Source organism: Lichenostomus cassidix, chromosome 3, assembly GCF_008360975.1.
Source record: "Lichenostomus cassidix isolate B80296 chromosome 3, HeHo_3.0, whole genome shotgun sequence".
Classification (NCBI taxonomy): Eukaryota; Metazoa; Chordata; class Aves; order Passeriformes; family Meliphagidae; genus Lichenostomus; species Lichenostomus cassidix.
The window spans coordinates 40,020,404-40,046,560 of record NC_139483.1 but is presented as its reverse complement, the minus strand read 5'-3'; the positions used below and the strand labels follow the sequence as shown (position 1 = coordinate 40,046,560).

The 26,157-nt window shown below is 39.7% G+C and overlaps 2 protein-coding genes across 4 annotated transcripts; both read left to right on the top strand.

Annotated features, from left to right (window-relative positions):
- Positions 1–651: 651 nt before the first annotated feature.
- Positions 652–10,555, top strand: DYNLT2 (dynein light chain Tctex-type 2). The gene is made up of 5 exons (XM_085055409.1): positions 652–942; positions 3,421–3,573; positions 4,391–4,549; positions 5,884–6,036; positions 10,449–10,555. The coding sequence occupies exons 1-4, from the start codon at positions 901–903 to the stop codon at positions 5,992–5,994; spliced, it is 465 nt and encodes a 154-aa protein (XP_084911535.1). The 5' UTR covers positions 652–900; the 3' UTR covers positions 5,995–6,036; positions 10,449–10,555.
- Positions 7,307–26,157, top strand: PHF10 (PHD finger protein 10). 3 transcript variants are annotated; one of them, XM_085055403.1, is made up of 12 exons: positions 7,307–7,881; positions 10,449–10,555; positions 11,133–11,263; positions 12,066–12,149; positions 13,636–13,769; positions 13,875–14,024; positions 15,199–15,308; positions 16,669–16,822; positions 19,270–19,425; positions 24,107–24,215; positions 24,490–24,678; positions 25,931–26,157. In XM_085055403.1, the coding sequence occupies exons 1-12, from the start codon at positions 7,423–7,425 to the stop codon at positions 26,014–26,016; spliced, it is 1,869 nt and encodes a 622-aa protein (XP_084911529.1). In that variant the 5' UTR covers positions 7,307–7,422; the 3' UTR covers positions 26,017–26,157. The 3 variants fall into 3 exon arrangements, with proteins under 3 accessions (XP_084911529.1, XP_084911531.1, XP_084911530.1); XM_085055405.1 differs by lacking the exon at positions 19,270–19,425 and having other exon boundaries at positions 12,072–12,149; XM_085055404.1 differs by lacking the exon at positions 19,270–19,425 and having other exon boundaries at positions 7,408–7,881.

Here is a 26,157-nt window from a genome sequence, read left to right as displayed (position 1 = left end):
ACCAGCAAGATTCTTGGAACGAGGCAGAGGAAGAACATGTGAATTGCAATCTAAGCATTCATGCTACTTTCACATTAGTCTAAACAGAAAGATGTACTGATTCAGAAGCAAACATTTAAATTAAAAAAAATTGCAAAGATAGAACTGCCCATGTTAACAAGGATGAAATTGCTTCTGATTTAGTAAAACAAGTCACACTGCCTCATTAATCAGACAAAGAAATTGTTTGAAAACTAAGTACCACAACAAATAATAACGAAAAATATTCCATTGAATTAAGAACATTTTTTCCTCGTTAATTAGGTGGTAGAATTGACTCTCACATATGTAATTTCTGAGTTCATGGCTTCAAGGAGAGATGAAATATTTATATGGGCATCAGCACCTAGCAAGGATAACAGCTCCCATCGGAAACTGCTATCAGCTTCCATCTGGAGTACCTACCTGCTAGTTAAAAAGAAAGAAATAAAAAAATCTAAAATGGTCATAAGACGTATCATTCAGTCCACCTTAATTTGTGTCTCTTCCCCTTCACTGTCAGGAACAAGACAAGAGGCCAGAGCAAAACCTGCACTACCGCTGCCACCCTTTATTGCTCTTATCTCTCATGTAAAACGGGCCAGGCTGTGCCAGGGGCTGTGGGTGACCTTTGCAGGCAGGGCAGGTCACCAAGCCGCGGATTTGCGCCGGCAGCAGCAGAGCAGGGCTGTCCCTCCCCTCCCGGCCCGGCCCGGCCCGGCCGCCCGCAGCAGCAGCGCTTCCCCGGCACGAGGCCCGCCGCTCCCTCCGCCGCCCCGCCATGGCCGCCGCTCGCTCCGGTACCGCCGCGCTGCGTCACGGCCGCCTCGCGGGCAGGGCCCGGGCCGCCGCACACCGCCCTGCGGGACCGCGGCCAGAGCCATGGAGAAGCGAGCCGCGGGGGCCAAAGGCCAAAAGGACACAGTGAGCGGCCGCCAGGGCGAGGGGCGGCTCCGAGGGGGCTGAGCTGCCGGGGGCTGGGGCACCCTCTGGAGCGGGGTGATGTGATGCCCGACTGAGTCGGGGTGCCGCTCCGAGCCTGCAGCACTTCAGCTGGGAGGGAAGGACGGGGCTTGTGTCCTCAGGAAGGACAGTACGGGGCGTGGGAGAACGGGGGTTAAAAGGTGCGTGTGATTTGTGAAAATTGGTATCAGGAGTGCTGTTTCCCCTAGGTTGGCGGCCGGCTCAGGATAGCTCGTGCCCTTTGTGCTCGGTCAGGTGTGATGTTGGCACCTGCCCTGCAGCTGGTGCTGCCTCAGGCATGGGGAGGCTGAGCTCTGGGGATGCTAAAGAGAAGAGAAGCGTGGCCCTCCCTTTCGTGGGGCAGTCTTTCCAACTCGGCGTGCTGCTCTAAGCTGGAAGGTGTGCCCTCTTCTGAAGGAATAAACAAGAACGGTTTCTTGTTTAACAACTAACAACTAGTGGTTATTAAAATGTACTTACTAACAAACAGCATTTCATTTAAATAGCAAAAGCTTTTTTTCTCTTAGCATACTTCCTTCCATATGTTCAAAGCTAAGCGAGTGTACTCAAGTTGAGTATCATAAGAACAGGCAGTCTTTGGTCAAGTGCTCAAATGCAAAATCAGTTTTTGAAATGTTGAGATTTTTTTCGCAGAGGGTGCAAAAATTTCACAGAAATGTAATTGCAACATTGTGCTAAAACTTGGGTTTTTACTGTGTATTTTATACAGTGATATACAGAAGTAGGTTCATTTACTAGCCACGTCTGTAGAGAAATCAATAAAGTTTTTGGTTGCCTCATTAGTAAATGCACTGACTTCTTGCAAATGATTATGAAAACTCATGTCACTAATAACAGCAGGTAAACTTCTAAGTATCAGCATTGTTAGGAGTCATGTGCTATAGACATGAATTTTCTTCCATCAGTGATGAAAGAGGTTGAAGGTGGTGTGGCTCAAGCTGAACCATGTCTGCAAAGAATCGCTGTTTGGATTGCACCCTTTATCTCAGGTTCATTTCTGCTCACATGGATTGGGATGCTCATTTGAGCAGCTCAGCTGGAAGACTTGAGGTGGTTTTTCTTCTTAGTTGACCTGTGATGAGCATGTCAGGGCTGTAGTCTTTTGAGATCTGAGTTTGCAGTTAGTAGCTAATGAGTGTCAACAGGCTAAGTGCAAATGTGTTTGGTCCTTGCATTTTTAGAGTAAGCACTATTCAGAGTTCAACAAACACCAGTAGGCAATTTGCAGTAAGGCTGCCAACATCACTGCTTTTAAGGAACTAGAGGAGACTTTTAGGCAATGTCCACAGTTGTTGGCAAGACTAATGTGATTTCACAGAGAAGAAACTGCATTTCTTCCCTGATTCTTGCAACTCAGATGGAAAGATTTGGAGCTCCTGAGTAAAGCATCTTTTAAAGTAATTCTCATTAGACTTTCTTATTATCCATAAGTGACCTCTTTTTTTTTTTTTTTCTTTTTTCCTTAGTATAAGCCTTGCATTGTGATGTTATTTCACCTTTTCTGTTTCCTGTAAAGGAACTGATGATTTTCTCTAATGTTAAGTTCTGGCTGTAGTCAGGAAGTGGAGAAGAGACTGAAGAGTCAGCAAAACTTGGAAGTGGTTTGTTAGGAAGTAGCTGATATAGAAGCCCATTGTCTGTAGCTATTATGATCAGATTGGTTCCTTGTGCTCTTCTGTCTCTGTTACTATTTTACAGTTTGGTTTTAAGCTGCTGTGGTGGACAGCAGATGACCTTTTTCTTCGCAACATCAGACTTGCTTATTGCATTCATAGAGGGACAAGTTTTGTTATGTGCATTGAAAAGATAGAGTACACGGCTGGATGGGGAGAAATGTGATCTTCAAAGATCTGTTTTTAAGTTCCAAGCAAAATTACAAAGCTTTGCAGACTGGAGCTTACTTTTTCCCTTTTTTTTTTTTTTTTAATGAGCAAATTAAATCAATACATACTTGTTTAGTAACAAGAAATAAGGACAAGTAAAATGAAGTAGTGAATGATCCAAATCTGTATTTTGCGTGTTGTGTAGGCTGTTTGAATGAAAAGCTCGAATTTGTGGTTAACAGTCTTGGATGGATATGTTAATATCTGTATATTTTTACTTGGAAAATGGAGTGGATTCAGGGTGCTAATATGGTGTGTTTAATTGACTGAGATTAAATGCAAAGTACAGTTGGACTTTGCTGGGAAAGAAGTTAAAATTAAGTGGAAATCAACCACTTCTCTTTTTTTCAGGCAAAACAGTAGTGTTAAAATAGCCAGAAGATGATAACCATTTTCTAGCTTTCTGTGGTTTTTTGTTACCTGATTCCTAGGTTAATTGTTGGGATTTTTTTTCTCTTAACTATATACTATAAAGTATTATTTGGAGTCTCTTACATTCTAAAATATTGACGTGGACTTTTATTATTTTGTACAGGGAAAAGGAAAAAAGACACAGGCACAGCATGAAGCTTCAGGTGCTCCTTCAACAGAACCGGCAAAGCCAAAATGCCCTAACACATACAGACTGGAGCCACGTGAAAAAGTTCAGGAATCTGTAATAAGAGACACAGCTCAAGCGATACTAACGGTATAGTATTTTTGAAATTAATTGTGTCATTGCAAAAGTAGCTCGTCTAGTAAAAGTATTTACGGAACAGTGTAAATTGCATAAACTTAAACATATGCATAAATCTCTGCAGGCTTTGAGTTTTGGCACATGAGCGTAATGTGAATGTACTCTGTTTTGCAAAGTGCAGAAGGGCCTCTGCAAGGTCACTCCTGGGCATGTGCTGTTTAGGTGGAGCTGAAGCTTCCTAAACTCTTGCCTTTTTAAATCAAAGAGAGCCACAGCACAGTCCAAAGTACCATAATCAGCAAAATATCCAGTTAGCAAAGGATCATGACATTGAATTTGTGGTAATTCTACTAATATCACAGAGCCTGCATAAAATTACTTGGTATCCTTGACAGTCAAACTGCTACGTATGCAAATTAAACAAAAATGAAAGAGAACAATGTGTTGAGATAATACAAAACTGTTGGTGGGATTTTGAAGAGTTATAACCAGATCTTTTTAATTCTGCTGTCTGGAAGACATGTCTTGGATATTTGGAACATGTATTTGTAGCACTGTTTTCCAGTGAACTAAGCCCAAATGATGGAGAAGAATACAATCCTGATTGTTATATGGAGATTGGCTGGGCATGTGTGTCATTTCCAAAAAATCAGATAAAACATTTTAGAGTAAAAATAGTGCATCCTTTGCTGTTCAAGATCATCATCTGTATTGACTGTTTTGCTCATTAGTTCTTCTCACGCTCTTGTAATGAAACTGACTGTAAAGGGTGTTTTTTGCAAAGACGACTAGGACGAAAACTGAGATATTTCAAAATTGTTTTTGACAGAATAAACTTCAAGGAGCCAATTACGATGGAGCTTCTAGTGCCTTCTTGTGTGCTTCAATCTCAGAAGAAATATTAAAAGCTGTGAAGGGATTGAACTATGAACGTTATAAGTATGTGGTATCAGTGCTAATTGTGGAAAAGGCAAATCAGGCAATGATTGTAAGCAAACATATTATTTGTTACACCTTTTGAAAACTGAAAACAATTTCTAGAACTGTGTGTTATCTCATAGGTATTCTTTCACATTCAGCAGCTTAACTTGTTTGAGGTGGTCTTGGAGGTTTTACATTCTTTATGGGTAGTAGTATGCCAGGTGACAATTCAAGGTGCTGCTGTGATTCTGCCTAACTCTCTGAAGATCATTGTCTTCATGTGTTCAGTAAGTGGTGAAGAGCCCCTACTACGTTTCCCTGTCAACCAGTTGTTTTCGCTGTGTGCTGTGCCAGTACAATTGCATGAGTTCAGCAAATTTTGTTTGTCCATTGTACTTGAATCTCTGTTTGGGTTGTCACATTCAACGCAAAATGCTGTGCAGTTGTAATGTGGCTTGACATGGAACAGAAGTGTGGCAGGGAAAGGGAGGGTAACTGCAGCTGCCACCAGACATGCTCCTGGGACTGCAAGTTGACACTAGTCATCTGAACTTGAAACACCTAAAATAAAAGGATTCTCAATTTTGCTGTGTTGGTATACAAATTTAGTATTCCAAGCGTCCATTGGCATTCTGAACGTTTTTATCTATCTAGCAGTGTCAAAGAACACTTCTGCTTTGGAGTGTTCATCATCAGTCCTTAAAACCTGATTGAAACCAATCTGTGTTTAGTGAATTACTAAATATTTGAAACAACGTTTCAAGGGTTTAGCTTCAGTACCAAAGCCAGTTTGTGAAGTGCCTGCATCTACCTGTTTTTCTGGTGCCATCTCAAAGTACACTGCCTCTGAAGCGGTGCTTCGATTGAGGAGCTGTAGGTGCAAACAGATTGGTGAAGTGGTCCAAGTTAACTTTTTTCTCCCAAGGAATGTGTTTATTCCAGCAATCAATTGACACAGTTTAGCTTTGAAAACAATTTTATCAAAAAAGCTGAGAGCCAATAAATGGTCACAAGTGGACTGGAGTAATCTGGAGGTGGAGGAGAGGGGGTATATGACTTCTTAGTTGTATATGTTCCCAAAACTAATGTCTATTTACACAGACACTCTTGCTTTTGAAGGGGTGCTCTGACAATATGCTGAAGTGTAACAAGTGAACATGAGAGAGAATGTGGGGTTTGGTGTTGAGATTTTTGGATCTATCAGGGTGGGAGCTTTACCATGAAGCAACATGTATTTAACATCAAATAGGAATTGTTAATTTTATTCAACTTTTGCATTGTTGTTAATAGTTGTAACTCTCCTAATATGATTAGATTAGCATTTAGATAATGCTGTGTGTTCTTTAAAAAATAGTAAAACTGCTGTATATAGGTTTACTAATACTTTTTTTATTCCTTTAGGTTGGCAGCAGATGCCTCTGGGATGCTCAAAGAGACACTTGGGTTTCAGCTAAATATGAAACTGATACATTTATTGCACTGGCCTTGGTAATGGCTTGTTATACCGACTAATACTCTGAAAGTCACAGCTGCATTTGTGCATCTCAGTACATGGTATATTTGAAAATTTTCAAAACATCATTATTTTAGTATTCATTTTTGTCCTATTGCTGTTGGCACATTCAAACCGACATACAGTTGAAATAATTTTCCTCGGATTTTGCTCTGTTTTAAAAAAACCCAAACCCAAAAAAAATGCCTTGGAAATGTTTATGGTTGAGTACATATGGGCTTCATCTGTTGTAATGCTCTGCTGTGGAAGTGGAAGCAGCTGGTGTAAGGCCAAACATTGCAAAATTTTGAATGTTGCTTGTCTTTTGGGTGCCTAGGACTGCTAACCAGTGCCTACATGAAAATGCAGGTATCAGTTTTCTTAAAAGCATGCTTTTTGTAAGAAAAAGCAGTGTTCATTTTTACCTAGTTACATCTATGATAAAATGCTATTCCGTCTAGAAACTTAGCTGGGAGGGAAGCTTTGTTGTGCAATCCTAGGGACTTGTGCAAATTTCACCTTGAGTGAAGTGAAATTTCAGGCATTAGGGTTCCCGGGTCTTAAGCGTTAACCTAGGGTCTGGTTGGCGCTCAAGTACTGAATTGGTCTAGGGGCTTCTGGTGGTAGTGGCAGGAGGACGGAGGGGTCAATAACGAGGCTATTGAGAATTGGTCCGTAATTGGCAAGGGCAGCAGCGATTGTATTTTTTAAAATGAGACTCCGGCAGATCTGTAAAATGTGTAGCCATCAGCTTTTGGATCTGCCGTGTGTGGAAATCGAGCCATGCTCGTTTTATTGTTGGGAGCTGAAAGCAAACGCGGACGGGGCAACGGTGCTTCCCAGAGGCCCGTGGCCGGCTTGGGTCTGAGCGCGTGCGGAGCCGTGGCGGGGCAAACCTCGAGGGGCGGTGAGCAGCCCGGGCGCGGGTGGGCGCACACGCGAGGCGGGAGGACTCCCCGGCCGGGGGCGGCGCCGGGGCCGGGGCGCGGCCGTGCGCTTTGTTCGCTGGCGCGGGGGCCGTGCGCGCCCACGGGGCCCGGCTGCGTGCCGGCGGGCGCGCGCGTCGCCCCGGTCCCCGCGCCCGCGGGACAAGTCGTGCCCGGTGGCGGGTAGGGAGGTCTGCGTCTCGGCTCCGCCCGCCCGTAGCGGCGGGACCGGCACCGGCAGCGGGAGGCGGCGCGGCGCGCAGCCGGCTCGGCGCGACCGCGCAGCGGCGGGGAGCGGCCGCACGCGCCCTCCCTCCGTCGCAGGGGCGAGCGCGCTCGTAGCGGCTCCTCCGAGTGCGCCCCCCGCCCCCCGAACCCCCCTCCTGCGGGGGCTGATGGTTCACAAACGTAGCTCGTCCCCGGCTGACGTTCCCGGAGACGGGAGCCTGCCGGCGGAGCGGAGCAGCCCGGCCCTGCTGGGTGCCAGCTCCCGCACTCGGCGCTGACCACCCCGCCGGGGGGATGCTGCCCCTCCGCCCCGCGCTTCTGCCCAAGCGCTACCGCGGCGGCTCGGCTCCGCGCTCGCGGCCGGGCCGCGCGGCAGCCCGAGCGGCGGCGGCAGGAGGAGAAGGGCGCGGCGGCGGCGGCATCGGCGGCGGCGGGTCCCCCGCGCTGGTCCCGCGGGGCGGCGCCGGGTCGGTGCGGGTGCCGGTCCGGCGGCGCGGGCCGGGGTCGCCGCGGGCTGCCCGGAGGGGGGCGGAGCAGGAGCCGCCGCGCCCGTGCGCGCGCTGGCCGGTAGGGGCCGCTGCCGCTCCCCGCAGGGCGCGGGGGGGCGGGGCCGGCGGGCGCGGCGCGAGGCCCGGTCGCGCGGCGGCGGCGGCGTCGCTGCTGTTGGCCCAGCCGGCGGCGGCCATGGCGGCCGTGCTGTCCCCGCGCCTCTGCGACAGCGACCCGGCTACGCCTGGCGCGCAGTCCCTCAAGGTGAGAGCGAGGGGCGGCGGCCGCGGGGTTGCGGCGCAACAGCCGCCTCGGCGGGAGGCCTCGCGCGGCCCTCGTGCCTGGGCGCCGTGACCCGCTCCTGCCCCCCGACCCGCCCGCCCCGGGCTCACCTCACGCCCGCCGGGGCAGCCGGGCGGCGGCGGGTGACCTCCAGCGCCTCGGGCCGAACTTTTAGCGCGGGTCTGGAGCTGGGTGCCCGGGGCCGTCCTCCTTCCCAAAAGTGTGTCGGCGTCCTGCCGGGGGCGGCGCGGCAGCTCTGTCCGCACCGCGGCAGCGCTGCGGCCGGGAAAGTTTGGGTCTGGCCGCGGGCAGTTCCGCGTTGGCCCTGCCGGCTGCTCCCGCGCATCCCAGGCACTTGTGGCGCCAAGAACTCGCGGCACAGACCGGCGGTCGCTCTGTGAAACACGTCTCGGGTAGCTCAGGCTTCTCGGTCGCTCAGTAAAGGAGAGTTACGTCGTCTTATAATGATAGACGTACCAGAAGTTTGTAACGTCACCATGTTTCGTAAGGACTAACAAGCTATTTACAGAAACACACGTTTGCAGGGAGAAAGGGACTTTTTCCGGCACTGTTTGACTTTTCACGTAAAGAAAGCCACAGAGCTATTCCTTTTTTTTTTTTCCTTTGGCCGTAAGTGTGGTTGAGCAGCATTGATCCTTTGGATTGCAGATGTTTCCACTTCTTACACTAAGTCGTCTGCAACAAACTGAATTCGTGCGATTGAATTTTGTGAAATTTTAAGCAAATAAGGAAGTAAAGACGGAAATGGAGGACGCTGATCTCTGCGTTATGGATACTTTGTTACAGGACCGGATTTAATAAATTAAAAATTACAAAGCGAAAGGACAAACTGGTATCAGGCACTTCCACCAAGCTGTCAGGTTGAGATCGGTCTTTTAAAGACGTTTCAAAGTCTCTTGGAAGTTTTCGTATACCAGAGGGTTGCTTTGGCCCTGTTCAGGTTTTTGTCTAGCAGTTAAAAAGATTTGGAGTGCATTAATATTCTTGTGGGAAGTAGAGATGAACTACTGATGAGACAGCTGTGTCACAAAATACTCCAGTGCAATATTTTTTTTTTTTTACTCGGGGGCTCCTGCTTCGTTTGTCTTAGTTTATGCAGCATATTCTCAGCTATGCTAGGAAATGGCACTATAGTAATGTGAGTGGCGGTGCTGACTCTTTAAGGATGGCTTCACTAAGAAAACACAGTTTCATTGAATTTTGCTTTTTAACTTTTTCTTGCTGTGTGAAAGATTTTCTTGCTCCTTAAAGAGGAAGAAAAAAAAAACTGTAAAAAAAAGTGAAAAACAAGAAATAAGCCAAAGATCCAGGAGGCAAATGCTTTTTGCCTATGGCCTGTCTTGATTATAACACTGAAATGTTTAATAATAAAAGTAACCTTATTTGCTGGAGTATTTTTAAATTGATATTTCAAGTCGTGATAAATAAAATACACTAAAATAAAAGACATTAACAAAAGTAGATGTAATAATTATTTTTGTGATTATTAAATAAGTAAGTATAGTTGGGCTTGATCCATTTATTTCTGACAGTTTAATTCCTCTTGCTTAAACTTTTCACAGAAGTTAGGAATTGATTCAGTCACACTGCTTCCATTTAGAAAATTACTTAAAGAACTGTTTTATTCTTGGCTCTACTACTGTTTACAGTAGTCAATTCACTCCAAGATATGTGCTTTCTGTATCTCAATTATGATTAGACAGGGTTGGTCACTAAATGCTTTGAGATCGATGATGCTGTACGTGGGAGTTGCGTAGCACTACTGGACAACAAAGCAGTGAAAAACACATGAACTGCATCACTGTCCTCTAGATTTTACAGAACTCTGTGTTTTACTTTGGTCTTTTTTTCCTCTTCTTCACCATTTCTTCTTCACCATCATTTGTTATATTGATCACATAAAATATGAATGGTGACACCTGTAAGTTAGCTTTTGAATGTTCCCTTGTAATAGCTTTGTTCTGTATCTGTTGTGATATGGAGTTGGGCTTTTTCTTCCATATACTTTTTTGTCTCAAGAGACAAGTCTTTTCTACTTGCTGTAATGGTATTTTTTGTAAACCGTATACTGTTCCTTTAACTGTATGCCCTTAAACTCATGTGTTGCTTTTGGTAATATTTTCCCTGATTTTATAAACATCAGCTCTCAGCAAGGACTTGGTGTTTTTGCTCTGCGCTTGCTTTTGGTTTGGAGTGCTGGTTTGATTACGTGCCAGAGGTAGTTTATATCAGGAATTACAAACTTGGTGGTCAGAGCTACAGCTCTACCTATTCAGAACTCTACCTATGCAACAGGTGAGAAGCCACCCACTTCCCCTTCTGGGCTACCATATGTCACGCAGGTAGTTTATAAACAAGAGAATAATTTATGTAAACTGTCCTGTGAGTCATTTGCTAAGACTGTCATAGAATGGCTTAGCAGTTCAAGTATTATTTAATTGTGGATTGCCTTGCAATATTTTTTTGTGTTTTACATTATCTTCTGAATACTCTAATTTTCTTAATATTTATTTTCATTTTCATTTCAGGATGACACAGAAGAAAACTCCAATGATGGCAGCCAGCCATCCAAACGGCGGCGTATGGGTTCAGGGGACAGTTCTCGGAGCTGTGAAACTTCCAGTCAAGACCTTGGGTAATACAGTTTTTACAATTCCCACTTCTTTATTGCAGGTCTGACTTTATTGTTCAGTTATTGTATTATTTAATGCTTAAGTATTAGCTCTTTCTTCTTTACTTGCATATTCTTCATACATGTTTTTGAAGTGAGGTGATGTCCTGTAAATAGCTAGTTGTCTTTTGCTTTCAGCATATTTTTAAGCGTTTTATTTTAAAATGCCACAAAAAGTGCTGCGTCTGATTTACAATCAGAAGCACAGTTTACGTGCTTTTAAGACATTGCATGCTTGAATGAATTTTGATACTGTAGTAGTTGCTTTTCCTGGTGTCCTCTCCATTATGATGGATATCCCTTTGTTCAGGTTCTGTCCCTTAATATGTTGATAAATGGTGATTTAGAGAAATATATGTGAAGTCTGGTGTAACAGAGAAACTTTTGAAAGAGGTTAACACAATGCAGTGTTCTAAAGTGCTTATCCAACTTTGTAGTTACTATTTATTTACATATAAATAGGAATTACTGAATTTCTAGAAATGTAAGTATCCTTCTTGAGGATTGTTGTGATTTGTTCTAACATTGTTCTTATGCTTAGGTATAGCTATTTTCCTGCTGAAAATTTGATAGAATACAAATGGCCACCAGATGAAACAGGAGAATACTATATGCTTCAGGAGCAAGTCAGTGAATATTTGGGTGTGACTTCCTTTAAAAGAAAATATCCAGGTATTTATTTTTAAAGTTTTTCTTCTAAAATGTTCTGTCTTTAAACAGTTCAAATGTAGTCTGTGCCTCTTTGGTTATAGGATGAGCTAACTATTTAGAAAAAGATCCAGCAAAAGCAGACCTGAATTATACATGTTGTACTTTGTATTTTTGTAACTGGCATATTGAACATGTATCCAGTGGTTTTTGAAGTAATAAAAGACTTTGTGGTATTGCCACTGAAAATTTACAAACAAGTCTGATTCAGGGCTTAGACCAGCAAGTACCTTTTGAAAAGTGATGTAAATTTTCCTTTTAAGTGATTTGTTGGTGGTTTCTTATCATATAACTATATATTCTGTTTCCTGAAATTGTGGCAACATTCCTACACTGTGGAAACATTTTAAAAAACAAAACACAATTGTGGAGGTTGTAGTGTTTGAGTCTTCATTATTTAGAATTGTCAAATCTGGTTCTTTTGTTGGGGAATTTCTCTTTAAAAGTCATGGTAAAGGAAAAAGTGCTGTACTTTCAGAACTTGGTAAAGTGGTTTGAATTTATACATCAGGTTTCTTTAGTTTTTCTGTAAATCATAACTATAGGTAGGGTCTTGACCTACTATATGTCAAGAAAATTTACCATGTCCCTACATTGTTTATTAAATTAAAAATTAATTTATGAAGTTGTTATGTTTCTTGGAATAGTAGTATAATACACACTCTAGCTGCCTGGAAACAAAATTGTTGAAATACTTCAACACTGTTAATGGGGGAGTTTCAGTAACTGCACACATTTTTATTTCTCTTTTTTGTTTTCTTTGGAGATTTAGAAAGGCGAGATTTATCTCACAAGGAGAAACTCTACCTCAGAGAACTAAATGTTATCACAGAGACTCAATGCACACTAGGTAAGAAAAGAAATTATTACTCCTTATTACAGTATAAAAAGTATGGCATACTGAAAAAGGGGATTCAGTCTGGTAGAGAAGAATTGCATCCCTCTCAACTGAAAACATAAATTCTGAAATTAAAAGTGGTTTATTATTAACTTGGGAAATTGGCCATGAAGTATCAATAGTCCAGATTTATTGTTAACAGATATATTTTGGATCTATTCTAATTACTTAGAGGGGAATATGCTATATTCTAAATTAACTTCCAGAACGTTTTTCTCCTAGAAAAGAGACCATCATAATTGTGTGGTCTCTTATGTATATATATTATATGTGTATATTTACAGGGTGGTATATATTACATATAAACCTGGTATAACATATTATGTATATATATGTATGTGGTCTCTTTAGAGACATTACACTTATTTTGTTGCATTGCATTGGAGCTCAGCAAACATCAGTGTAGCTTAAGTGGTTCACCTTCTATGTTAAAAATTAGAAGAGTATATATTAAAGCACTTGAATGTACTTGAAATAGAATGATGTGATTGCTGAGGCTTATATTGAAAGCTTTTTTCTTGCCCTGATAATATACGTGAATATATGTTAGAGTTTAAATGATGCTGCCACTTTTTTTTTTTTTTTTCTCCTGTACATCATGGTTCTGGGAAAATAACGTCATTTTATATGCTAACAATCTTCAGTATACCACCTTTATTTCTCACCTCTCTATTTTTTTTTTGGTTTAAATATACGTAAGAGAACCATATCTAATTTTTATTAATTAATTTTACTTCTGTTTATTAATAGAAGTAAAATGTTACATTCTGCCTCATGTATCCGATAGAGATGTGCGCTGAGTTACCTACCCCTATTTTTAAAATCATAGTTATAATCAGTGGTAGTAAAATAAGTCATTCCATGCTCTTGTCCATGTTTGGAGATTAGTTGTGTTGGAACCTTCAGGGGAGGAGTTCTTCATTGTAGCCGCAAACTGAGGCATTCTGACCTCTGAACTTAAAATGCTTTTATAGGGAGTCAGGAGTCTGTGTGCAGTTTGCTTCTCTGAGTTGCTTTCACAGTGATTCTTCCTTGATTTGTATAGAGACATTATGCAAATCTCGTCATTTGAGTAAAGGTTCTGCAGGTTAACGAAATTGTCACTTCTCCAGCATAGGAAACTGAAACTAACAGTACACCAGGTCCCATCTAGAGCAAAGGTTCTGCCTCATCAATGAGTTTAAGTTTAAGGTGGTTGAGTCAGTGTGAAGAGGCCTGTAGCTGTAAGTAATGACATGAGCCTTCAGTATAAGCAAACTCTTAATCAGCCTTTAAAGCTAAATGGCACAAGTTCACTACCGCCTGAGAATGAGAAGCATTGTGCACAGCAGGTTGTTGTCTTTAGCTGCTCAAAAACTTAGAGTTGGTCATTGTGGGATATAAATAACCTACAGTTGCTTTTGCCAGATAGCATCATTATTTCTTTTATTTATTTTAGGTCTAACAGCTTTGCGTAGTGATGAAGTAATTGATCTTATGATTAAAGAATACCCTGCCAAACATGCTGAGTATTCTGTTATACTGCAAGAGAAAGAACGGCAGCGAATAACAGATCATTATAAAGAGTATTCTGTAAGTAATTATCATTTGAGTGAACCAAATCGGTGAGTGTGGAAAAAGGCTCTTCTCAAACTGATAGTGAATGTATATGAGTTAATAAAATTGTTTTTATTCCAGCAAATGCAGCAGCAGAACACACAGAAGGTAGAAGCCAGTAAAGTTCCAGAATATATAAAAAAGGCTGCCAAGAAAGCTGCAGAATTCAACAGCAATTTAAACCGAGAGCGGATGGAAGAAAGACGAGCCTATTTTGATTTACAGACGCATGTAGGCAGATTTAAATTTCTTACCAGTATGAAGCTCCCTGCCTGTTCTAGTGAAGTTGGGTTTGGCACCATTTTAACTATTATCGAGGGGGTTGATTATTGTTTCAGTCATGTAGGGGCATACAGTTTTGCTGTTAAATTGGTAATACTGCTAAAAATAATAATCTCAAATATATTTAATTGCAAACTTTTTTAACCTGAAAATAATTGTCTCTGGAAACTCTAAAAATTTGAGTGTTGTTCTGTTATCATGTCTTTTTTTCTGATGTGGTAGCATAAAACTAAGAGGGTTGTTTATTCGTATTAATGGCTAATTCTTCTTTTGAATAGCTCCAAAATTTTGCCTGACAATACATCAAGTAAAAAAGAAAACTATTTATCACCTAAAAGTGTGCTGCCTGTCAGTGTTATGCCCTTGGTTTTTGTTAGTTGTTACATAATTTTTATATTGGATATGTTACATGCCTCTCTGCTTGATCAAAATGCCAGGTTATTTTTTATAAAGCCATACTGTTCTGCTTCTACAAAGACAGTAAAGCAAAAATTTTCTCTGTAAATTAGTTTATGTCAGACAATCATGGAAAGTTTTCATTTTCCTTGTATTGACCCGTTAGAGACAAGATAGTGGATAATTACTTCTATTTCCTTCTAAGAGAAGGAAGACTTATGTGTGAGCTTTTCCTTTCCATAGATTTATATTATTAATTTATTTTTTTTATGGTACACTCTGGTTTCAGAATTAGATGGACATGTTCATTCTACTCTAAAGCAATATGGACCAATAATGATAATCCATGCTAAAGATGCCAGTCAGAAAGGTTAATGCTTACTGTTTCAATTGCTAGATTTTAATTTTAAAATTCTTTTTCATAGTATACTGTTTAAAGTATATCTAAAGTATATCTAGCTAATCTTTGTTTAGTTCACTAAAGTATAGCTATATAATCTTTGTTTAGTTCACTAGACACTTAGTGATTTGATTTAATCTATAATACTGTTTTGTGTGTGGGATCTCTTACCAGTTTAATGAATTGAGCTTCTCGTGGGAGAACTCACATAACTGTTCTGCTTTAGTAACACTGGCAAGTTAAAAAATATTTGGGGGAGTAGTTGGTGAGGAAGGCTCAACAGTTCGTATGTGAAACAAAAATATCATTTTATATTAAACAATGCAGATTATCCAGGTGCCTCAAGGAAAATACAAAATCTTGCCTACAGAGAGAACAAAGGTTAGTCCTTATCCAGTGGCTCTCATACCCGGCCAGTTCCAGGAGTACTACAAAAGGTATTTTAAAAGCATTCCAACTGCCAATTCTGTTGCACTGATCTCTTTTGTCTGCATCTAGCAGGTGGAAAACATTTCAGTGTCTTTACTGTAAGGTTTCAAATTAATTCTATGTTTGAGACACTTGCTAGTCTTCAAAGATGCATAGTGTGACAGCTTGTGTCAACAAAACAGTACTGACTGCAAGATCACTGTCTCTGCTGATGTATTGCAGTGCCTGAGATGTGGGCTGCTCAGGTGTTTACCATGGTAAAAGGAGACACTGATTTCACTCTGCCACCATCACGTGTTTACTTATCATCTGCCTCTGTGCCTGTGCTAAAATTAATATTTCTGTATCAAAGTGTTGTAATGGTGGCTTGTAATCACGTGTCTTCTGTGTGACAGTCTTGCTGTTCTTTTTTAAATTTCAGAAACTCTTTAAAAATTTTTGACTGGTCTTGTGGGTTAAGTTTGATGTTTGATTTTAATGAGAGAGACATTGCAAGCTGGATATTCACATTTCATGAAAAACATTTTACTTGACAGTTGACATAAATTTGTTACTAGTGACATGCTACCATTGAACAAATATATACAGGTTTTAAGGTTTTGCTGAAGTCTTACTATTGTGCAATAAGAGATGGAATTCATCCTATATGTGCTTGGTTTTCTTTAGAGGAGCTCTTTGCATGTGCCTTGCTCCTTCCAGTGTGTGTTCGTACAGCCCACCCCAATGCACTTGTAAGCTGCAAGTGAAACTGCTTTTTCATCTCAGTAAAGGACACAACCTTTCAAAATATGCAGCAAAATAGTATCCTGCTCCTTACAATGTTTGTCCTCAGCAGTAAGAGGACTTTCACTTTTTTTCTTAGTCTTTAAGATTAAAAAGAAAAAGGGTAGATTATGCATGCTAAGCTGTATCTGGCTAGAAGCAGTGCAATTAGATCTTTGCATTCTTGCAAAATTATATTTTTATATGCATTTTTTTGTTCTCAGTAATTGGCTGTACAGCTGTATTCTTTATTTACTTGGCTTTGGACATGTTTGTGTGCCCTGGGTTAGAATTGTACACGTTGCAGAGCACTATACATTCATAAACAGTGTGTGGTCTGTTGGGCACAGTAACATGGATTGGTTAAAACTTTGCAAATACACTCTTCTGTGTTCTGTGAATATCTGCTCTACAAAAAAAACAAGTACTATACATGGGGTCACATTTGGAAGGAGAAATTAGTATGTTTCCTTTGTTTTCAGAACTGCATGTTTTTATATGCATTCCTGAAAAAAAGGAGACTCTTTCTCAGTGAAATCCCTGTATACTGTGTGACTTACACATAAAGTACACATGAATTAATTAAGTTTATTCATTGAACTTTAGATACTCTCCAGATGAACTTCGTTACTTGCCATTAAACACTGCTCTTTATGAACCTCCTTTGGATCCAGAGCTGCCTGCATTGGACAGTGATGGAGATTCAGATGATGCAGAGGAAGGGCGAGGTGATGAAAGACGGAAAACCAAAGGCAATTCGGTGAGACAAACTGAAAGTATTCTTGAACCAAAGAATCTTTCCAATTCACTTTTGTTAGTTTAACTAGTTTCTTAGTAGAATCTTCTAACATTTGCAAAATGAAGGGAAGACTTTTTTTAGTACTTCTGTTTTATTTCAGAGCATTGCTCTCCATCTTTCTGTTTTGGTCCATTTGGTCCAAAGTAAATTGAGCAAATATTTGAAATGTCAGGCCTTTTCTTCCTTTTTTTTCCTTTTTTTGTTTAGTTTATTTTGTTTAAAGAAATGTTGAAGAAAATTCCCAGTGCAGCTCTTCATTATGCCCTTTTTCCCAAAGGGAAGTTGCTAGCATTTTTGAGGAGAATGAACACTGTAGTTCAGGTCACCGTATGTTTTGCTATTTGAAGTCCCACAGAATCTGTCCCTAAAGCAAAGGTGTTGATAACCTCACAACTTCCTCTTTTTGTGACATGGAAGCAGCAAGTACTCAGTATAGACATAGTTACTTTGTTCCAATTTAAAAGGCAGGTAAAAGGCACTGGGTTCTTTTGCTTTACAATACATCTTAAAAAAGATATTTATCTTCTCTCCACTTACGCAAATACAAAATTAACTATTAGCTGAAACTTAAGAGGAACTTTCACATACGTACCTTGATAATTCTTTTAATGCTCAAGAGCCAGCTGAGTTTCAAATGAACTGAGTACAACTGAACCATTGGTTTATTGGAGCAGTTTGTGCCCTGGTGACAGCCTCTTTCCAGAAGTTCAACCCTAATTTTAACAGCAGTGAAAGATCACACTGCATGTAACGATTTCTAGTGTGATTGATAAACACGTTTGATAGTGGGTGTGTTCATCTCTAAATTTTGCCATGTAAATATTTATCTTGCTTGAATGTTGTAAGATACTTACAATTGAAGAAAAAAGGAAGACGTCAACTTGTAGGTTAACAAAGGAGAAATAGCTGTTTAATACACTGTTTCTGCTTTGAGAAACAGTGCTTCATTTTGAGAAGAAACAATCATATAAACAGCATGCTAAATGGCAACTCATTTTTTGGGTTTTATCACACTCCAGCTTTTTTACGGTTGGTCTTTAACCATTTTTTCCCAGTTTCCTTTTCTGCTGACTTTCATTCTCATTAATGGTAAAGAAAAGTAACTGGAAGAAGCAGACTATCTTTTGATTTTTCACAGAGGCTCAGGAATCTTTTTCTGTGACAGAATGCCGAAGGAAAAATGCCATTGAGTTTGAAAAGTGTAGAGAAGTGTGGAAAATTGATAATCAGATTGCTGTGAAGTTGTTTTGGCTATGGGAGCAGGGGTTCTTAGCTAGTTAGTCACTGAGAGGGCATATAGTTAGAAAAAACACAGAGGTGGGACATTGTCAGGTTTGGGCTACCTACCATTTGTCAGATCTCCCTGGTGAGTCCCACAATATACTTTATACCTTTTCTTTTTCACTCTCCTCCCATTGCTGGAGTTGGTAGCAGTTTTCTTGTTCTGTAGTGTTTTAGTAGGTCTGTTCTAAATAACTCTTCCCCTAAAATAATGGTGAAAAATACCATTTCTTGTTTGCCACATAGTTTGATCTGCTTTTGTGTTACACTCCTCCATTTGCCCTGTGTCTGTTTTGTCTGTTTTGATTTTAGGAGCTGGGGCACAGGCTGATTACTATTGTGTTTTTACAGAGTGTGTTTTACTGTAGGGCACCATTGTTATTTGGCCTGTTGGGTTTTATTGTAATAAATGTGAGTAATCACACTGCTTCCTTCTGGAACTTTTTGGAAGCCTTTATTAACACTTTTCTGAGAAAAGTCTTGTGCTGCTGCTCTTAATTATGCTTACATTGATCTCTCACCCTCTTTGAACCTCTTCCCCTCTTTCTTGCATCTCATTCCTCAAAAAAAAACCCAACAAACTTTAACTGCAAAATAAATTCTGTTGTTTGGTTCTGTATTAAATATGGAAACATGTTTTGCCGTTGATGGCATTCTTCTGTTGCAGTCCAAATTAAATATTTAGATTGCTCCTGGTGAAAATAGTAGATGAGGGTGGCAGAAAAAACCTTCACATGTTTAATTCAAGGCAGTGCTAGTATGCTTTAAATGCATGACAAGGGCACTTTTTAACTTCTGCTGGCCCTTTACTTTGTAAACAGCATCTTGCATTTAGTGAATTTTTTGCTGACTTCTAATGGAAAACGGTTCAAAGAATTACACTGTTGTGCTCCCACTGGTACCAACTGAAAAACATGACTGCTCTTGCTAATGCCAGTCTCTTAATCCAGAAAAAACAGATTATGAATGTGGTGAACAAAGGTGTTCTAGACTGTGATAAACCCCATGCTTTTGTGGAAGGAATGATGTATCCTTCTCTTACCTTAGTTGGCTCTAAGGGGTATAGGAAAAGACTTGTCTGTCTATCCAAAAAATAAAAATATATAGCTATGATATTTTTATTATAGGACAATTCGTCTGGCAATGTATCTGAAGGTGATTGCGCCACAGACAACCAGGAGGATTCTTTTCAGGGAAGACAAAAAACAAGAGACAAAAGTGCTACTCCAAGAAAAGATGGTTCCAAACGTTCTGTATTACCCAAATCAGTTCCTGGGTACAAGGTAGAAGAAAAAAGCCCCTGACTGAACTTTACTCACCAGCCTCTCCCTGAAGTATTTGGTTTATTCAATAATGTGGAACTTCTGCTTGCTGTACTTCACTAGCTGTTCTCCTGTTGTGTGTTCCATCTGTTTGCTTCCTTATTTCCTTTTTGCTTATATTTCATGTGGGGCTTTTCTTTACCCTAGCTGTACAGTGGCCTCCTATTGTGTTAACTTCTTAGATTCCTAGGCAGTAACACTAGAAAAATCCATTGTGGATTTATCATTGCAACTCTACATCTTTCTGTCTGCTTTAACATAGCAGTCAGAAGTACGTGTGAGTTTGAAGCTAGCATTTGCTGTTACTTTTTTTTTCTATTTTGTATGGCAGCATCCCAAGAGACCAGTGCTGTAAAGTGCAGCTATATGGCTGAACATATCAAGACATTAATTTTAAGTGCAGCCTTGTATCCTATGATGTTACGATGTATAGGATGGAAGGCAAAAAGCTTACTACAGCTGCATAGGCAACACTATCTAACCAGTGTAACAATATACAGAAATTAGCTTTTTATGTAGTTCATACTATGTAATAACATTTGTGGGCAAATATGCTTTTATCTAAACTAGAAACGTTGTGAGTATGTTAAGACATTTCAGCTATCAAGCAGTGATTGCTGAACCTAAGACCCAAATCTTCAGTATTCCTGTATAGTAATTTCAAAAATTAAGATAAAATACTTTTCAGAATGAATTGGAACTGACATGCATTATTTAGGTGTTACTATTCTGCATACTGAGAGGGGATCTGAATAAACTGTAACACTTTTAAAGCATTTAATTATCTAGTTCAGTTCCACTGAGAGGAATGAGAATTTTCCACTGACTTACAAGGGAGCAGGAATAGACACATAAAGAGGGAAAGCACTATGTTAAGGTAGGATTGAGTGTTTACTAGTCAGGAATGCTTATTGACAGTTAAGGACAAGGAACACTTCTGTCAGTGACAAGTCTGTACATACTGAGAATCTGTCTCAGCAAAAGTGAGCTGTTGATGGCATTTTATATTCATAAATATTTCCTATCTGTATTTACCAAGTTAATAGTAAATAAACCAGAACTTACATTAAGAAGCTAATTTCCAGCAAGAATTGGACAGCTTTGATATGTTTCCTCTATGTACAGTATCTGTACAAGTTCATAACAGACAGCAAGCTCCAGTTGCATTTTCTCATTTCAGGAACTTACTAAGAAATGTGTGAACTGTAGAGATTTAGACTGTGGTTACCACATATATCTATTTTTTTATATGTAACTTTGCTAGAAGTTGTAGATGTAGAATGCATTTCAGTATTCCCATGAACATGAAATCCAAAGATGAAGGCTGAAATTTTATTTTAGTTTTATTTACCTTGACATTAGAGACTGTGTGCCACTGATTTACAGAAGTTCCACTTAGCTGTGAGATGCCCAAGTGTTTGATTAATCTATTTAATGGCCTTATGAATGGATAGAGAGGGAACTGATAGAAATTCAGCAAAGTTTTAAATTTAAAATTGTAGAACAGCAGTGCTAGTATACAGCACTGCATTTTCGAAATGGATTCCCATAGCAATTACTGGTTCAAAATCACTGATTCTGTCAGTAACAAGGTCTTATTATAAACTTACAGTGCCACATCTTTGCAATGTCACCATACCCTGCCTGCATCAACCATCAGGCTGTTGTTAAGTCAGAGGTGGTGATGATGTGTTGGGAGGGTGAGAGGATTGGCTTTCTTGTTTGTGGGAACGTTTGAAAGCTTGCAATAAGCCAAATTACATGAGCTCTTTTAACTGTCAAGTCAGAATGATTCTTGTTTGTGAGTCTATAAAAACACCAGATAACAATATACCTACCACACGTGCCTAAATGTTAAGGCACTTTGAGCTGAAGGCTTAACTGATTCAAAATGTTTTCCCTGTTAAATCTTTATAATAATTTAGTTCTATATTGTTCTCTAATATTGGACTATTTTTGTAGGACAGTAATCTTCTGGTTACATGTAGTTAAAACTGAAGGATAATTGCTATGGCATCAGCATACATATGTATAGTTATAGCCACATCATGAGTATTACAGGATTCCATACATTTCCACTGAGTTATTTTTGAGTAAAAGAAATACTGTATTTTATATGGAGTCTTTTTTATTGTCAGTTCTTTAACAAAGAACGATTAGCATGTATTTTACATTTTGTCATGCTACAAGTAGCAAGTCTGTTACTGCAGGACTGACTACTACAATTGCACATACAGGGTACTGTTAAAAGTACAGGAGATTTTTTTGCACATAAAACTGAAATGTATTTAGTATCTTTATTTTGCAACTCTTCTGTTTCAGGTCAGTGTATATGAAAATGTAACGCTTTGCATTCAGAATAGGATGTTATAAAAATGGTGTAGTTGGAAAGCTTACTTTGAGAGCTGCAGCACAGCAGCATGGAAGTGAAAACCTACACAGCACACAGTCATCATTTTGACCTTGCATTCATTTTCTCTCCTATCTTATCCCAATAAGATGAGGATGTAGAAAGCAAAATTTATTCCTAATGAGATGGGATACTGTGACATCCCATTTGGAATTGACAGGCGTTTTAATAGCATTTCTAAAGGCCATTTATGCTGATAAAACTGAACTGAATTGAAATGTGAATAGTCTTGATTATTTTTTTTATTATTATTTTTGTAAAAATACTTCCATACTGTTGGAACTTCATTCTTAATAGGCTGTGATTCTCCACCCCCCCCCCAATATGCATGATTTCTAATGCATATAGTTTAGTGAACTAAGACTAAATGGAAGCATTGTTAATAAATGCATCTATATCAATGTCTACATTGAGAGTTATGTGTATCAGAGTGTGAACTGCACATACCTGTAACACTAGTATGTGTCCAAACAGCAGCTCACTTTGGCCAGAGTACTGGGGAGTGTGCTGTTGTATAGTGAAGGCAGTAAAATACAAATCTGTAACAAACCAGAAGTCTGATAAGAAAAGTGCACTTGCTATTCTAGAAAGGCTTGGTTTCTTAGAAATAGATTAAAACAATTAAAAAAAAATATAGCCTAAACAATGGAAGGGTAAATGCTGCCACACTGACAAGGTTTAAGCATGTACCACTTTTGTTGGGAGGAGCAGGGTATAAAGGTATACATGTAGGACATGTAGTATAGTTAACAGTAAAAGAGTTTGTGTGGGCTTGCTTCCATTATATTTATTATTTTGTAGAGATGTTTGTGAATGTTAGACTTCTTTTACTGTTTTATTATATTTATGTATAAAACAGGTTAACTTTGCTTTTTTAAAATAAATAAGCAAAAAAAGTGTCTATGAATGCCTCTGTCATCTTTTGAAGGAAGTTACCTATAAACATCCGGTATGGTGTTTCGCTTTCTTGAATAAAACTCCTTAGACCAAACAATTTGAAGCAGGCTGTAGCCATGTTTTGACATAAAAAGCAGATTGAAAACTTCTGAAAACTTGAAGCAATAATTACCTAGCTAGGTGCTATCAAAAACTGTCTGGGGAAATAAACACACCTAAAGATAAGTTGTACTGTGAAAGATCTTTGTAATTATTTTTAAATATATATACACATACACACACATACAGATATATTTGTGTTTTCAGTTTTTTAAACCTCATTCTTCTCCCCACGTGTGTTTGGTAGTTCACTGGGACTCTCCTTACTTGCTGACACACAGTTTAGAAGAGGATATGCCTTCAGCTCCCTCAACTTGCTGGGTCTTTGCAGCAACATTGTGTTTTAAAACTGGTACTAGTCAGCTTAACATTAGTGAGCCCTACATTAATTGTACACTACATTCCTTACTAATTTCATTATGCAGCAGTCAAAGCTCAACAATATAACTACTGCCACGTTTCTGAAATTCGGAATGCCATACCTCTTCCTCAGGCCTCAGGATGAAACTGTTGGTGTATCTGTGGAGTTGGGACAGAATTACATAGATGTTACACATTGTACCAGCCTGCTATTTCTCTTACCCTTTAAATGGATCTTATGGACCCAGACACACTCCAGATGATCACTTAGAAAAATCATGAATGTAAATCTGTAGTTAATTGGAAGGCTCTGTTTCTTGCAGTGATTATGACTGGTTACAAGAAGGAATGGTGAAAGAAATAAACCCTGTACAGCATAGCTAACCAGATAATTTGAAATTGAAGTAAAAAAATCAAATTTATTGCTTTTGTAATTAATTTTCAGTATTTAGGGATGAATGTAATGCAAATAGAAATGATATATAATTTTTCTATATAAACAGGAAATACACATAGAAGTTCATAAAGGAGTATTCTGTATTGGAAGAATCTTCCTGAAATTTTTCATCCTATGTCACATTTAGTTTCCAGTGAGAATGTTAGCTGATGAATTAATAGGAAGAGGCAAGTACATGCTTTTGATCCAATTGGATTTACATATAACTGACTATGTATGACAAATGCAAAATTTTAGGTAGTTAAATCTATGTCTTTTTTTTCAGTGCTGCTGCTTGTCAGTGATTGTCACATGTTTTAGGGTTCACACATCCTAACAGATAGTTTATTAATTTTAATAGTTAAGGAGATAGATGACATTTCCTGTTGAATCTGTAAATTCTTCTGGAATGAATTTATAGCCCTCTTCTACCCTTCCAGCCAAAGGTCATTCCAAATGCTATATGTGGAATTTGTCTGAAGGGTAAGGAGTCCAACAAGAAAGGAAAAGCTGAAGCTCTTATACATTGCTCCCAGTGTGACAACAGTGGTAAGTATCTACATACACTAAGTGGATTCCTAAGGGAGTTTGACAGATCTTTTTGTTGACATATTTGGTGTACTCCATGTTTAGCAACAGCTCAGTTGCCTTTTCTATCTTTTGTTAAGACTCCATCTCTCTTTCATGTTCTCTGTACTTGCACACTCAGTGCACTGTGGGATCTCAGCAGGAGGTGAGCTGAGCTTCACGTTCAGTAAAAACAGTCTAACTAATATTAAATTTCATTTCAGGAATAAAAGTAATAATACTGATTTTAATCTAGGCCACCCTTCTTGCCTTGATATGACCCCGGAACTTGTTGCTATGATTAAGACTTATCCTTGGCAATGTATGGAGTGTAAAACATGCATTATATGCGGGCAGCCTCACCATGAAGAAGAAATGATGTTCTGTGATGTATGTGACCGTGGTTATCACACTTTTTGTGTGGGGCTTGATGCTATCCCTTCAGGTAATAAAGTAAGAGTTACTTGTTCCCTTCCCACTTTCTCTGAATTCTGGGCTCTCTCTCAGAATTAATACATGCATTGCTTCTGAAACAATAGTTTAAAACAAGTGTGATGGGTAAGAGCAAGAAATACTGTAGAAAAACATTCACACTGTAGGACCTGATTTTTTAACTAAGTTTTATTTCTGTGTATTTGGTTGTGCACAGTTAAACCTGGCAATTCCTGTGTAGGAAATATAATTGGCTTTTACAGCATAATCCAAACAGGCTCACTCAGAACTATTTTTTCCCATATCCACAGAATACTGAGAATAATTACCTCTTTTCATTGAAGAAACCTGTGAAAGAAACTGTATTGCTGCAGATTGCTAGAGTATAGCTTTCACATTAATTGTGCTGTTTTATTTTCTAAATGAAATAGTTGTCTCAATTTAATATTTGTAAACACCTCTTTAAACCCTTTCATTATCTTTTTTATTCTTAAACATCAAAGCTGGAACAGAAGTACCTCTATGGCAGGCAGGCAGCCTGCAGCTTTAAATGTCCCAGTCACTGGTATCATCTGGCCAACTCAGGGCAGTAGAAAGAAAATAACAGGTGCTACTGTTGCTTTACATGTAATTCTAAGTCCATGGTAAGTCCATGAATACATATTTAGTGACAGTGGCAGTATTCCCCGTACAGTGTTTAAAACATGTGCCCCATTTTGGGAAGCACATTTGGGAGCAGCTGTCACGTTAGTACAGGTTCTGTGGCTGATTTCACTTTGAGGCTGACCTAAGAATATAAACAAAATAGATTACATGTCTACAAAACTACAAAATTACCAATGCAGTGTTTGATTCCAGCTGTTGTAATATAAACGGTTAAATGCTTCTCCAACTGCCATTCATTTCTGCTCTGGGTAACTTCATGACCTCCAATTCTAGTCATTCACCTGAAAATACGACTGGCAGACTCAAGCATCATTTGTCAAGCTCTTACTAATAACCACCTCCTTGGCAGTGCTGGCACTTCTGAGGTCCATGAAGATTGGTGTAGCCAGTAGTTGCACATAATGAGTCTGCAAGGGAGTGTGAATTGTATATCCTGCTTTATAGAAAAGATGCTCAGTTTTAAAGAAAAGCACTGGTTGTTCGCATTTAAGGAAATACTGCAAATTGATAAGCACCTAACAGAATGATGAAGGGTTGCCTGAATAGATGAGAGAGTAACAAACTTAGTTTCCCAATAATCGATAACTTTCTTTCCTTAGGTCGCTGGATTTGTGATTGTTGTCAGAAAGAGCCTCCTGTACCCAGAAGAGGAGGAAGAAGGGGGAAAAACAGCAAGGAGGGCTAAAGAAGCCCCAAAAACTTGCTGTCCAAAACTTAACTGCACAAATTACAGTGATACTTTGGTGCTATTGAACCAACCACTCTTAAGAGGAGCAATACCACTTTTTTTTTTCTTTTTACTAAATAAACTTTGTCTATATAATGA